This window comes from Camponotus floridanus, unplaced genomic scaffold, assembly GCF_003227725.1.
Source record: "Camponotus floridanus strain SB8 unplaced genomic scaffold, Cflo_v7.5 scaffold73, whole genome shotgun sequence".
Taxonomy (NCBI): domain Eukaryota; kingdom Metazoa; phylum Arthropoda; class Insecta; order Hymenoptera; family Formicidae; genus Camponotus; species Camponotus floridanus.
Window position 1 is genome coordinate 724,007 of NW_020229842.1, and position 14,307 is coordinate 738,313.

General features: G+C 33.1%; 1 protein-coding gene across 1 annotated transcript in view; it reads left to right on the plus strand.

Annotated features, from left to right (window-relative positions):
- The window catches only part of LOC105255601 (platelet endothelial cell adhesion molecule), a 148,220-nt gene that overhangs the window by 72,161 nt on the left and 61,752 nt on the right, over positions 1-14,307 (plus strand). Inside the window, exon 2 of the mRNA XM_011264981.3 lies at positions 9,973-10,181. Coding sequence (XP_011263283.1) covers positions 9,973-10,181 — 209 coding nt within the window. The remainder of the gene's footprint in view (positions 1-9,972; positions 10,182-14,307) is intronic.

A 14,307-nucleotide genomic window follows, 5' to 3' on the forward strand; every position in this document is an offset into this window, starting at 1 on the left:
TTTACATTACAATGCCTTCTTTATATTATCGCTTCACCGATCCTGCATTGTATTCTTTAGTAGCGTGAATTTCGCCTACGTGGCATAGATAATAATGTCCAACAGGTTCGAGAGCTTTTCGCAAGCCGAGCAGATTCTTCGGACCTTCGCAAGGAACGACGCTTTTCAGCGAACGGAGAACCAAATAAAATCGAGATTTCGTTTCATGTTCATGGCTGACACATATCGAGCAATCGTTTTGCATTCGGTTGTCGTTCTGTAACGAGAATACTTGCGCCAGTGCGAGTACAAGAATGAAGCGATGTATAGTCGGAGGAGCGTTTCTATCTTCCCTGTGTGCATTATGTCCGCCCGAGTGAGCCGAAATCCAAGAAACTACAAAGCCCATGCATCGTGTGCATTCCAATCGGATTCACAATACTCAGTTATGGTGCATTCGAGTTTGGGCATCTTTCTTGGCTGCTGCGCCGCGTTGATCGAGCGACTTCCGGTGAGCGGCGTCTCTTCGGCGACGCTCGTGCGATTTTTCATAGCAGTTTCTCTCCTTCACATTATCGAATAGTAGCGTCGATACATCACCAGCTAATAGCTGGCATCGCGACTGCTCGCATTAAGTTCGTAGACCAGGGGGAACCTCTCGATCGCGACTGTCGAAGGGTCGACGTTCGTTCGGCCCGTTTTATGACGAACAGTAGCTCGTGTGTGCGCGTTTGTAAGTCGGAAAAATGCGTAAATGCGGCGCCACGATATCACGTTGGAAGAGCGACGAGGGGAGAGAGAGAAAGACGCACTTTTTTAAGTACGCCCACGCACTCGTTAAGCTTTATTCGCCAAACAGCCGCCGCGGCAGATTATGGGGCAAGAAGGGGAGCGATGAAATGTGTGCCTTCTCGACGGTACTGTGCGTTTTTGCATTCGACGAATTTATGCTGAATTACCGGCGGCGTGTTTAATTCAGTGTCCGGGGTCTTATCGAGATCGCCAGTTCAATCATGTGGCGAAACTACGATTTTGCTGCGCTCGCCCGCCGATCGTTTTGCATGAATCAACGCGTTTATATTCCAATATTTGAATACCCTGACTATGCATGTTATATAGAATATGTTTATACGAGAAATGCAAGATAAATTGTTACCTGATTTACATGACTATTTTCCGGTTTCTATACGATGCGTGCGGTTAATTACATTCGGGATAGTCTCCCTCGCGCTCTATTCAATGCATATTGCGTTCCTTTTCAAATAATTTTCATACTAATTTTCCAGCCGTAACACGTGTAGAATTTTTAAAATAGAATAGATGTAGACGTGATAGATATAAATAATTACCGAATATTTTTTTGTTAATTGGAGCAATTTTTTCCCCAAGAGTTTGAAAATATATTGCGTATTTTCTTTCACATCAATATATCAGATTTTAACTTGGATTTGCTAAGCTTTTCTGTTTTCCAAGCAGTTCTAGTTTATTTATTTTCCAAATATATTGGTGCGATTGAAATCAATAGTTGATAGATGGAGTAAATCGTATGTATTGATTAAATATATCAGATTCTCTCACTAACACTCACTATCTTGTTATCAATACGTCACATGATGAATGATGTATCGCATACAATATTGCTTGCGTTTTTTCTTATGTTTATATTTTCACTTTTAATTTTATATCTTCTATTTTTTCTCTTTCTACTAAAGAATAATTTTTAGAATATAAAAAATCGTCGATTACTTTTATTCACAATTATGAACGTACTAGAAAATAATTACAGCTAACAATCATTATATATTTCTTATACGTCTCTTCTAAAGTTTTAATCAATAATCAATTATAAAATATGTCATTAATTATAATTGCTATAGAAACTGTATAACATTGATTGCTCGATAAAATGTGCAACTTGTGATATTTCATTTGGATACTCTTCCGCTCATCTATCGTACTATTCACCAGTCGTAACTATCAACTCAACTTTTAAATTTATAATTAGACATTTTATTTCCGCACATTGTTCGCAACGAGCCAAGCTTTAAAAATATCTTGTTACGACTTGGTTGCACGAACACGCGGAAATCAGGTACTTATGATTTTTTACGATTACATCGTGTCACGCCATTTCTGCGGTTCTTCACGTTGTCCCCAAGGATTTTTGTCTCGTCTCCGCAGCAGTAAAAGCATAATTCTATTCGGAAGCTTCACGTATTTTTTTCTCGTTTTCCCGTTGTGTCGCGCATAGCGGAATACTGCGTTTTATTCGTGCCCAATGATGAAGTTATACGTTTCCCTGCTCTCGCGCAATTACGATATTTTCTCGGGATTTGACATCCGACTGGCTGCGCAGCCAGTTGTCGCTACATTTTCATTTGGCGGCAATGCTGTACGTTTTCACGCTACAATATACACATGCGTGTGCGCGCACACTTTCTTTTTCTTTATTTTTGGCCCCATTTTTCAACGTGTTCTGTTTTCAGCACCGATGTCAACCAGATTTTAGAAGAGATTACATACACATACTGCATTGTCTTTCCACTATTATACTGATGCATTTATTCGTTGGAGGCAAGGATTGCATTTTACCCATGCACGATCATTAGCATTCATTTCAGACGCGATATTGGCCATAAATCAAATAAAATGATGGAATATCAAAATAGGATGATTGATTTTTCGCGTGTGTGTGAAAATTTTGTTTCAGAGAGCGTATCCACCTGGATGCATATCATCCGGGTGTTCTTGATTATCATATATTGAACTGTAAAATCACATACTTATTTAATATGTTCGATTTATAAAATTTTACATTTATTATATTTAATGAACATCAAACATTAATTATTCAAATTACATACTTTGCTTAATATAATCATATTAATAATAAAACATACATTAACAATTAGCAAATAATACATGAGAGATATTATTATTTTTAAGAATTCAAATTAGGAATGCAAATTATTTATTTTAACATATCTGTTTTTATAAAGCACACATTTACAAATTTCTTCCTTGAAAATTAGTTAGAAATATAAATGAGCAAAACGGCAGTCCAATATCGTGCAAAAAGGTGCATTTAGTTAATCAAAATTATACTTGGACACGCATTATATGATAATTGGCTGGCGCAAGACTACTTTACGTAATTACAAACTCTCATAATTGAAGCGAAGCGACACGCATTCATGAGCGGAATGTCAACGTTCTCAGCTGGCATTCGTCGCGTTTAATAACCTAACCCTGCGTATTTATGTCATTATAAGTAACGATTAAGTTGGGGCGCATCTTTCATCATTACGCAGACGTAAAAAGTCCCATTTCCATTTATCCGGTTCAATATCCCCTTATTTTTGTTTGCGCAGGAGTGCAATTTGTCCCGGCCAGTAATAACTTCTCAGATTGCCGACAGTCCGCTCCGGGTTCCACCAATCTCCGCTTTTCTAGCGAGTGCAGTTCCCTATTCTTGAATTTCTTCGTGCTTCATTGTGATCTGCCGCCTGTCAGCATTTTTAACAAACGGCCGCCAGTCGCCGAAAGTCAGATTCGAATTATTTCTCCCCTCCCTCTTCTGCCTCCTAAAAAAACTGAAGACGTTCTGCATCATTATCTGACGAGCTGCAATTTTATCGCACACAATGTTGAAGCGGAATCAGCTAAATTTTTTGTCTACAAATTCTTATAGAGTTAACATTTTTTCGGACGCTTATAATTTAATTGTATTAATCGAAGAAATAAAAAGTATGGAATTTATACGAAGATATCTGAATTAATAATTGAAAGTGTGCGTAGAAAATAATAACGTATAAAAGTATAATACGTATAAATACGTATAAAAGTTAATTTCTCTTTAATACATATCAAAATATAGCGATATATTTTGATGATTTATATGAAATTATGTAAAACATATTTCTTAAAAGGTTATGAATATCTTGATATCGCTAGTCCAATAAATAAAGAGATCAAAGAAATATGTGACTTGTGCAATTTACAAGATTATCATCCATGCCGGTCTCCTGATTTTTATTACATCGGTATACTAAAATTGTTATATTTTAATTCGTTGAGCGTATTATATATTTAAACCGTTAATTAATTTAGTAATCTTTTATAATCTTTCCAGTGTATACTTGATAAGGACCACAACCATATGGTCGAAACGTCGTACTAATAAATCAATTTCTGGCTAGTTTGGTCGATTATATTTCTTTGATCTCTTTATATTTCTTAAAACAAATTAATAATTTAAATTTAATTAAAACATCTGCAGCATTTTTTTCACATATATTTGAGGATGTTATCTCTGGAATAGCATGTTCGATTATTTGTAATAAAGAAGAAATCGGTGAATTAGAGTATTGCGTGCAAACGAGAGAGAGAGAGAGAGAGATGGTCGGGCGTATATTAGTGAAAAATTATGAATTGTCTACATGCATCATCCACCCGTATATTTTGATGATTTATATGAAATTATATAAAACATATTTCTTAAAACATTTAAATTTAATTAAAACATCTGCAGCATTTTTTTCACATATATTTGAGGATGTTATCTCTGGAATAGCATGTCCGATTATTTGTAATAAAGAAGAAATCGGTGAATTAAAGTATTGCGTGCAAACGAGAGAGAGAGAGAGATGGTCGGGCGTATATTAGTGAAAAAATATGAATTGTCTACATGCATCATCCACCCGTCCTGATCGAACGGCCAAACTTAGCGTAATAACTCAGAGAAATTCGTTAACTTGTTTCGCAATATCCGTGCGTAACGTGTATCCTGCATCGAAAATTCCAATACGCTTTCGATGCTGAATCCGTTTATTTCGACTTGATTTACTATCAAGCCATTTCATTTCTTTCTAAAGTTGAAAGTTTTATCCTCGACCTCTCTTCTCTATACGGCAATAAACCCGAACAGACATAAGCGTATTTGATAAAAAACTTCTGATGATAAAGACAGAGAACGTATTCTCTTTACGGAGTATCTATCCGCAAGTAAGTTTCTTATATTTCACTCAGGTGAAACATTCATTACTATTCGCATTAAAAACAGACTTCAATAAGGATAAAAATTCTAATTAAAGGTTATTTTAATTTTGCGCTGCTCGATTATACGAAAAATATTGTTTTATAAATAAACTTTACCTATTTATTCTCATTTCCTAACTTTCGATTCATCGAAAGAGAATAAATTAATTGATAGCGTGATATAATTAAATATAAATGATGGATACAAAATTGAAATGTTAAAATGTAGACAACGATGTAGACTTGATTTAAATCTCATTATAAATTGGATTGTGTACAATCAATTTATATACTTTTATATCTTCGGCAATAAGAGCTTAATGAGGAACACAATATGTGGAATTAAATAACTGAAACTCATTTGATTAAGTGTTTCTGATTGTAAATAATTAACGTTATACATGAAAAAATTATACATTTTTATATCTATTACACGTGTATTCAATATCTTTTATATAAATATTGAATTATCCAAAAAAACATTCAATATCTCTATCAGCATTTTCACAGTTATCATTTTCATATTTAAGCTAAATTGTAAATGAATTGATAGCTGTATTGAAAATATGTTAATTGCATATTTATTGACCATAAATCATTTTATTTTCTCAGATAACATTGCTTATTTTATATTTTTATTTTCTTATACAATATCGCGGCTGAGAAGTACGTTTCATGTACGAGCACCTTTCGTATTCTCAAATTGGTCGCACGCTGAATCGAAGCAAAAGAAACGCGAAGGAAAAAAAGTGTACACACAGGACTTTACAATTCTGATCGTAGTCATTCGCAGTTACGAGTGTAGCTTAATTTGCCTGAAGCGCGCCTTCGTCCGCGACGGAAGCGCTCGAATCGCACTGGAATTATACCGGATGGCAACCAAGTCCGCATAGATATCACGAAACTCACTGCTGTCGGAAGCGCGCTTTCGCAAATCGCATCGATCGTATTTAACGAAAATGGTTTTATTCGCGTCGATTGCACCATTTAATACTGCCGCGTGGAAATGCTGTAGAAAGGTTTTACCTTCCAATGATATTTTCAGAATAATCTTTCCGTCCGGTTAAATCGACGTAATTTTGTTGCAATCAAATCTGCTTGCAGCGACCGGAAAAACCAATGTTATTTTTTAAATATGAGATCTGTAATTTCAACATTTTTAGCGATATAATAATCAACAATTGAATCCTAATAAGAATTTTAAATCAATTATAAAAAAAAAATATTGATGTATCATTAGAATAATTGTAATCGACACTCAACTTTTCGAAATTAATAACGAATAATAATTTAAATCGATATTAATATGAAATCCATTCAGTTTAAAAATCAATGTTTTTCTATATGTTTTTCTATATGTAAATATATTAAATATTTGTCAAGTCTCTCTTTCTCTCTCTCTCTCTCTCATCTCTTTTTAGTAATTAATTATCTGATGATTGGGCATTTATTTTGTTTGTTTTTTATTATCGTATACTTTGTTAATATTGTCAACAGACATGAATTTACAATTATTAGAATCTCATAGATGTATTATTACAATTTGTCCGATTTTTTTATACAAGTCAGATATCGATTGTCGAGAGAAAAGATTGCATTAATAATAATGGTTTCTTTTTTACAAAATTGATTAAGCTTAGTATTTTGAAATCATGCTATTCAAAGTTAATCATCGCGTGATAATAGCCAATTTTATTTCGACATTCTCAACTGAAAGATATTAAGATTAATCTTTATACGAGCGGTCAAATTATCGCAATTTATCCAGAGTTTTGACGTTAAAGGCTAAGAATATTCAAATTCACATTTCTCTTCGTTACGTTACTCTCGATGCGATGGATCCCTGACTTCCTTTACTCGCAACACAGAGAAGACGAGTTGTTAAAACTTTGTTATAAATTTCAAAGTTGGAGAGAGCGGGAAAGCGATGAGATGATGGCGGCGAACGAAAAGAACAAACGCAATCTTTTGTCAGAAAGAAAGTCTACTTGCTAATTATACAGGGGGAGGAAATAAAAATTATCTTATGAATTACATTATATGTGTGTATGTGTGTGTGTGTGTGTGTGTGTGTGTGTGTGTGTGTGTATTTTATATATATATATATATATATATATATATATATATATATATATATAATGGGAATTTTTTTAACTTTCTTTAAAATCTCTTTAAATCTCTTTAATTTCTTTCTTTAAAATATTTCAACTTCACAATTTTAAAATATATATCTGTTCATCTCACGAATATCTATATACATATATTTTATTGTTTAATGAAAACGTTATTATTCCACACTCTCGCAATGTATTTACTGTCGCTAATTAAAATATTTCTGTTTCCAATCTATTTATCAAAATCTCATTAAGCTGTTTTTCTTTTTATAATCTAAAAAAAAATATTAAGAGTAAATGTTCTATATATAGCCAATATATAGAATATTAGGCAGACCTTATTTGCTGATTTCGTAAAATATACTACCGCCATCATATTGGCTTCTACCGCAGAAACGAGCGTCTTTATGAAAGTATAAAAATCCATCGTCTCAATTGATGTCGGAGAGCGAGGCAATTTTCTATTGCGTGGCTTATTTTCTTCTTTTAAAAAAGATGAAACGTTAAGTATTTCGTTAAATTAGCTTTCTTTACGAATAATTAGTCGTCTAAAGTTGGCGTTCTATCGAGCATAAAAACTAGCTAGGGGTCTTGAAAGTTAAATATAAAGATACGTCAGGTAAAATACAACGCGAAAGTAACGCAAGGGGAACGAGTATTGCGAGTTGTATGTATTGCGTCTCTTTCAAAGAAACCCCGGAAAATTTAGAACTGGCATCTCTCTCTCTCTCTCTCTCTCTCTCTCTCTCTCTCTCTCTCTCTCTCTCTCTCTCTCTCTCTCTCTCTCTCTCTCTCTCTCTCTCTCTCTCTCTCTCTCTTTCTCTCTCTCTCTCTCTCTCCTCCATGTCGGTCTACATTTTAAAAAATTCCTTTTAAACAAAAATTAAGCAGAGAAAAAGATTTTTCAAAGCTTTTTCTCAGATATTATTTTTGATAAACGTGGAAATTTGTATTATTTTGCCATTAGAAGTTTAACTGCCACTCTTCCAGCTAAATAAAAAATGTTCCGAAATTCGACGCCATTAAGTTGTTTATAAGACGATCAAGTTGTTTATGAAGATCTTATTGAGGGAGAAATCGCTTTTAATTGATAAAATCCATTTGTTTTCATATTTTAATCATTTTTAAGCTACATAGGCTGAAATAATAATTATTACATATAATATATTTATATAAAATATTATTCATTGCATACAACTAAACATGAGTGAGTGGAAATGAATTATGTGATTAATTATTATGTTAAACATATATAAAAGATACATATATAATATATTTAAATTTAATAATGTTATATATAGCGTTATATATTAGTAGCATTTACGTTTTTGATATTTTTTTCTTACATTTATATGAGCATTTTAGTAGTTGTACTTATGTGGCGCAATTTCTTGGCACCGTCTGTTTCTTTCTCATTTCTGGGAACTTGGTATAACATGTGCACTATATTAAATATACGAACGGCTCCTTCTATTCGAGCAGACTCATTCCGCGTGTAACTCGCACGAATAAAATAAGTTATTTATTTACTTAACCTACTTGCATGCTAAACGTAATGGTTTTATATGTTGTAATCTGTGTACAATATTAAATTTGTACGAGGTAAAAAGAAATAAAAATGTTCGTAAATATAAGTACAATGTTCCAATTTTTTAACATTATTATTACGATATAATGAGGAAAAAGTGAAAATAAACGCAAAAGTAAAAATGATATATATCTATGTAACAATTTTTTTTATTTTATGAGATGTATGCAATGAGTTGACATATTTCAGATAATAAAATTTGATGCTGTTTGCGAAAAATATATGCCATGAGAAATGTCGAGTACTTTTAATATACATTTAATATGTATGCAATTAGTTACACTAATATATACGTTATAAAAGATATTTATTTATATATTTATTTAGAATATTTACAAGAAAATATTCAGTTCAATTTTAAATTACTCAGAATACTGAAACTGCAATCGTATTTAAAAGCATCTTTTTCAGTGTTTTTAGAAGAACTAAAATTCCAAATTTACACAATACACAAATATATAGCATTATTTTATAAACAAGCCATCAATGTTATCATAAAAGAACGCGATGTGATGAAAGATTTGAATGTCCGTCCAAATACACTTTCGTGTGGACGTGAAAACATACATCGCATAGTACAAAGTATCATATTTCCTAAAATATTGCCAGCATAGCATATGTTTCTGATGTTTCCGAGGAGGGAAGTAACCCCGTTTTGTTCCCACATTTGCGGCTTGTAGACTGTACTCAGTTCCGTATAGCCCGGAGATACTGCGTAATAAGAGCGTCATTCTCTGCACCAAGAAGTCGCAGAGAGTTTCGTTCTCTCTATCGTCTCTCTTCCTCTTTCTCTCCCTCGCTTTCTGTTTTAATACGAATGTGCGCTCGGAATCTGAATCCAGCGCTGATTCTGTCCGGCTTAATAGGTCGAATCGTCGATAATCCCTATAACGGAGTTTCAGCAAAAAACATCGTGCTTGTTCGAGTGCGAGGGTTAGTTTGCGGAGAGCCTCGTATAGACTAAACGCGAAAATGGGGGGAGCGATGGCGAGGGGGATGAATGGTTTAATATATCTATATAGATGCCCCCGTGAATATGGGAACTCGCGCGTGCTTGTGTTTGCGGTTTGCATCTAGTTGCGAGAGAAGTGGAGGACGCTAGGGGAGGGTGGATGAGGGAAATTGTCATTCGGTGGAATTGCAATTTCTCGCTGACGCGTGCTGTGCGACCTCTCGCGCGACGAGTGCATAAAAGCGGACTAATGATGCGTGCTAGACTTAATACTCCCGTTTCTGTTCTCATTTTCCTGAAAGGTGCAAGCTGCCTACAGAAGGTCAGTCTGCAGATACTTCCGGAGGTGGTGCAACGTGGCCAGGAGGTGATTCTACGGTGCTATTATGATCTGCAGACGGCGCCACTCTATTCACTCAAGTGGTACCGGGGAAGACATGAATTCTACCGATTCTCGCCCAGCGAGGATCCACCTACCAAGATCTTCAACATCTCCGGGATTTATGTCGACGTAAGTCATTTAACAAAATCGCGCGCTCTAGACATTTTTTGCTTCCGTTTAGATTGAATTCTCCTTTTTGCTGGCATACCCAAGGTAATGGATAATATCTTTTATATCTGTTTTCAAGTAGTTTCTTCTTCTTTTTTTTAATAAGCAGGAAATGTTGAATAATTCAACTATTTACGCGTTTTTTATTTTATCAAAATAAGATACGAAAACCTAATTTTGTTTTAATATACATATCATTGCGTAAATTTTGTTCAATAATTCTTTTTCAATAGTTCTTTTATGTTATTTTTATCAAATTTCTCTGTCTTCTAGAATGTTGTTTTTATTTATATTTTAATATTTCATCATTTCATTTGCTCTTTGAGAAAATTATATTAAGTTATATAATTCTTTCTTTTCAAAAATAAAGATTGTAATAAAAAAATTTTAATTGAGAAAATATGAGTAGAATTCATTAATATATAAATTTCGATAAAATGAGCGAATTTATGAATTTCCAATGGCAAATATTTGATATTTAATAAATGTTAATAAAATATAAAATACTTTTCCATATAGGTCATGTTTTCATATAGGTTATATTTTTACACAGATAATATATTGACGTATAATTACAAAAAAATTCAAATTGAAAATGACTCAACAAGCAATAGTTTTAGAATAAGTTATCATAGCAAAATAATTTGATTTAAATATGTATATACTATGACATATGCATAATATATTTTACATACACATGTATTCGTGTATGTGTAAAACATATAAATGATTAAATACTTGAATAGAATATATTTTTGATTATTCTTTCAAGCTTTTTTTATAAGAGTTTTTATGATTCTTTTGTAAATTGTTTATTATTAATATTCATTTTTATATATATATTTTGAATTATAAATTACAATAGATATAAAGAACAAGTAAGTAATAAATTTTGATTCGTTTTCTTAAAAAAAAATTTTAATAATACTATCAGAGCTAATACAAGCTGTTAGAAAAAGACTTCTTGTAGTATTTATATTATTCTTAGCAAGTTGTTCTTCGTAGTAGTGCTAAATTTTAAGTTATAAATCCTGGCATATTATGAACGCCATAAAGATACATATTTCCCTTAGATACAACAAGGAAAGGAACATCTCAATCTTTGGCCTAAAATATACGTACATATATAATTTGTAATTAGATTTAGACTACGCATATCTTTCCATTGTTGATTAAAACAAATTTATTCTTATCGCAATTCATTCAAATTTATTCTTATCGCAATTCATTCAAGACAAAATAGAATCTTATAGACATCGACAAATCCAAATGTAAACATTACAATGTCAAAACATTACAACGTGTGTTTACAATATCTTGTTAGTGGTACGAAATTGCTGAACATTGAAGTGGGGATATGTATCATGTGAGAAGGTCAGAAGTTTTATTCAGTTAAGTGTCAACGTTTAACCGAAGAGGATCTGAAAAGCTTGGAACTAATATCATTATAAAGAACATCTTGCTACGGATAGTAACAATATTATGAGAGGTTTATTGTAAGTATTTCATAGTATATACATATATATATAAATTAGATATTTCAATGATAGTTTTATACATTTTGCGATCGACGAATATTGACAATAATCGACAAAAAAATGAAATTTAACCGACCGTTTTCTTTGGATGAAATTAATTCTGTTATAAATGTAGCGTAAAATTTCTTATGAAAATTTTATATTATAATTGTACTTCAATATGTTTAAAATCAATTCCGCTCTGTACGTTCGCGTTGATAAATCTTGAATTTTTCCTTCTACGATTTTCCTCCAGTTGTAACATAGCTACAATTCTATCCATTTAAACATTGCGAACACGCGGAAAAAGTTAAATCGTTAAAAAGAAGGATGCATTCGGAAGCTTAACGGTCACGCTGCGGTATCGAAGATATTTAGTAATTGGGGCACCTCTGCGCCCACATATCCGTAAGCCGCAACGACTGGGAAGTTAGCGCTATTTTTTCGCTCGAGTCACGTAAATCGATGGGGAGAGGGTGAGCGAACAACGAAATATGTGGCTTTATCGTATCACCGTAACGTAAACCGCAGCACCGGACGGTGTCTCGTTAACAACACCCTTGACCGCTGTAATCGCCGTAAAAACAGTCGGCGCTTTTATCATCCCTCGAACATTTCCGTAGGCCTTTACGCACATTGGCCACGGTGGTTTTCGGAGTGGCGCGTCGCATCCCCGCAGCACACGCAGTGTCAAAAACAAGCCCCCGCTATCCCGTTGTGTTTTCAGTACAGCCGAATGAACGACCTGACAAACCGTGACAACGCGCGGCGCGTTCTAGTTTGCGTTTATCGTTCCGAAACACGGCCGGCCCGCGCGCGGGCCCGTCCTCCGGTGACGAACGGACGGGAAGTAATGTAGCGTACCTCGCGAGGGATGTATAAAAGCTCCGATTTCGAAAAATACGTTTGTTCGAGTAACATCCGACGGTTTTCCTCCCCGGGGAGAAGGTGGCGGAAAAAAATTGTTACTTGGTCGGTTTTTTTTCGAAGTGATATTTGATTTACTGCGTGTTTTGTTGTGTATCCCGGTTGGATCCACATCGGAAATGCGATTTTGATGCTTAATCCTGTGTTTCCGTGTTTCCGCGAATTGTTAATGGGGTACTCCAGATGTGATTTATTTAATAAGAATATTAATTCCTTATTGGAATTGTGAGTTATTAGAGCACTAGTGGTACGTGTTCGTACACTGAGGAGAAAATTATCTTGAAATAAAAAAATGTTAGTTAACTCAAGAAAGCTATTTATTTGGTGGGTACTAATCACGTATTTACTTGTATTCAAAACGTCTGTTTGCTTAAGTCAAGTATTTATTTACATATGTTTAAAGAAATATATATATGCTTAAAAAAATATAATTTTTAATTAAATATTTTTATTTTAATTTTACAAAATATTTATTAAAATGCAGTTTTTATTCCCAAAAATTTTAAATTTTTTAATTTTAAAAAATAATATATTTAATTTAATAAATTATAGTATATATTTTATGAAAATAGTATTTAAATATAAAAATAGTAATATAAATAGTATATAAATAGTATTTAAATATAAAAAAATATAAATGAAAATAATGTATTTAATATAACATGCATATTTAATTAAAATTAAATGCTTTTGCTTAAAATGAAATAAACAATTCCTTGCATTTAAAGCAAAAGTTTCAAAGAAAACAAATTTATTTGATTTAAAAAAATGTTTCCCTCAGTGTAGGATAGAAATACAATTTTCACGCTGCATTATTTTTCCTCGTATTATTTGGTTTGATTGGCGATTATGAACATTAATTATTGTATTATCGTACCATGTATTTGAGCAAAATTCCGCAAAATAAAAATTTCTCGTGAAATTTTGCTCTCTGTGTAAAGGATTGTTACGATTTCGTACATATGTCGAAATTCTCTGCATATGTCGAAAGTTCTACAGATTGAGCTAACCAATTCGACTCAGTGTTTGCGGAGTCGGAATCGCGAAACATTTGCACGAGTTAACAAAGCGTCACTTAGGCAGGTGTTGTATAATGCGAGACATATAATACGTTAAAAGCGCTTTCGCGATAAAATATACAGTCTCGATATTGTGCGTATCGGCGCAGTTTAATGTATTTCGCTGCACGTCCATCCCATCGAATTTGCAAATTGTACTTGACGATTTTTGCGAAACATTCAGGTAAAATAAGCGAGAAAAGTATTTGTTTGAAATGATTGTGTTAAAGGTAACAAACCGATTTATTCAGCAACAAAAATACCGGTGCATGACTACGAGCAGTAACCTATTATTTCACAATAGCATGTTCGAAATCGTAACAATCTTCGTTCCCAATATCTGTTTGCAATTCTCGAGCAAATACCGATTCTCATTCGAAAAGTGTAAATATTACGCTTCCAGCATATTGACATCGTTACTATTCTGATAGGAATTTAAACAAGCATCAGATAAGTAAGGATCTACGAAAGAGAGAAAAATCTATCGCATTAAATATGTTATACGATTAAGTATGATACAACAGAAACTAAATAACTATTTTTTTCAAAGTATATTTAACATTAATGGAATATTGAATTATTTGA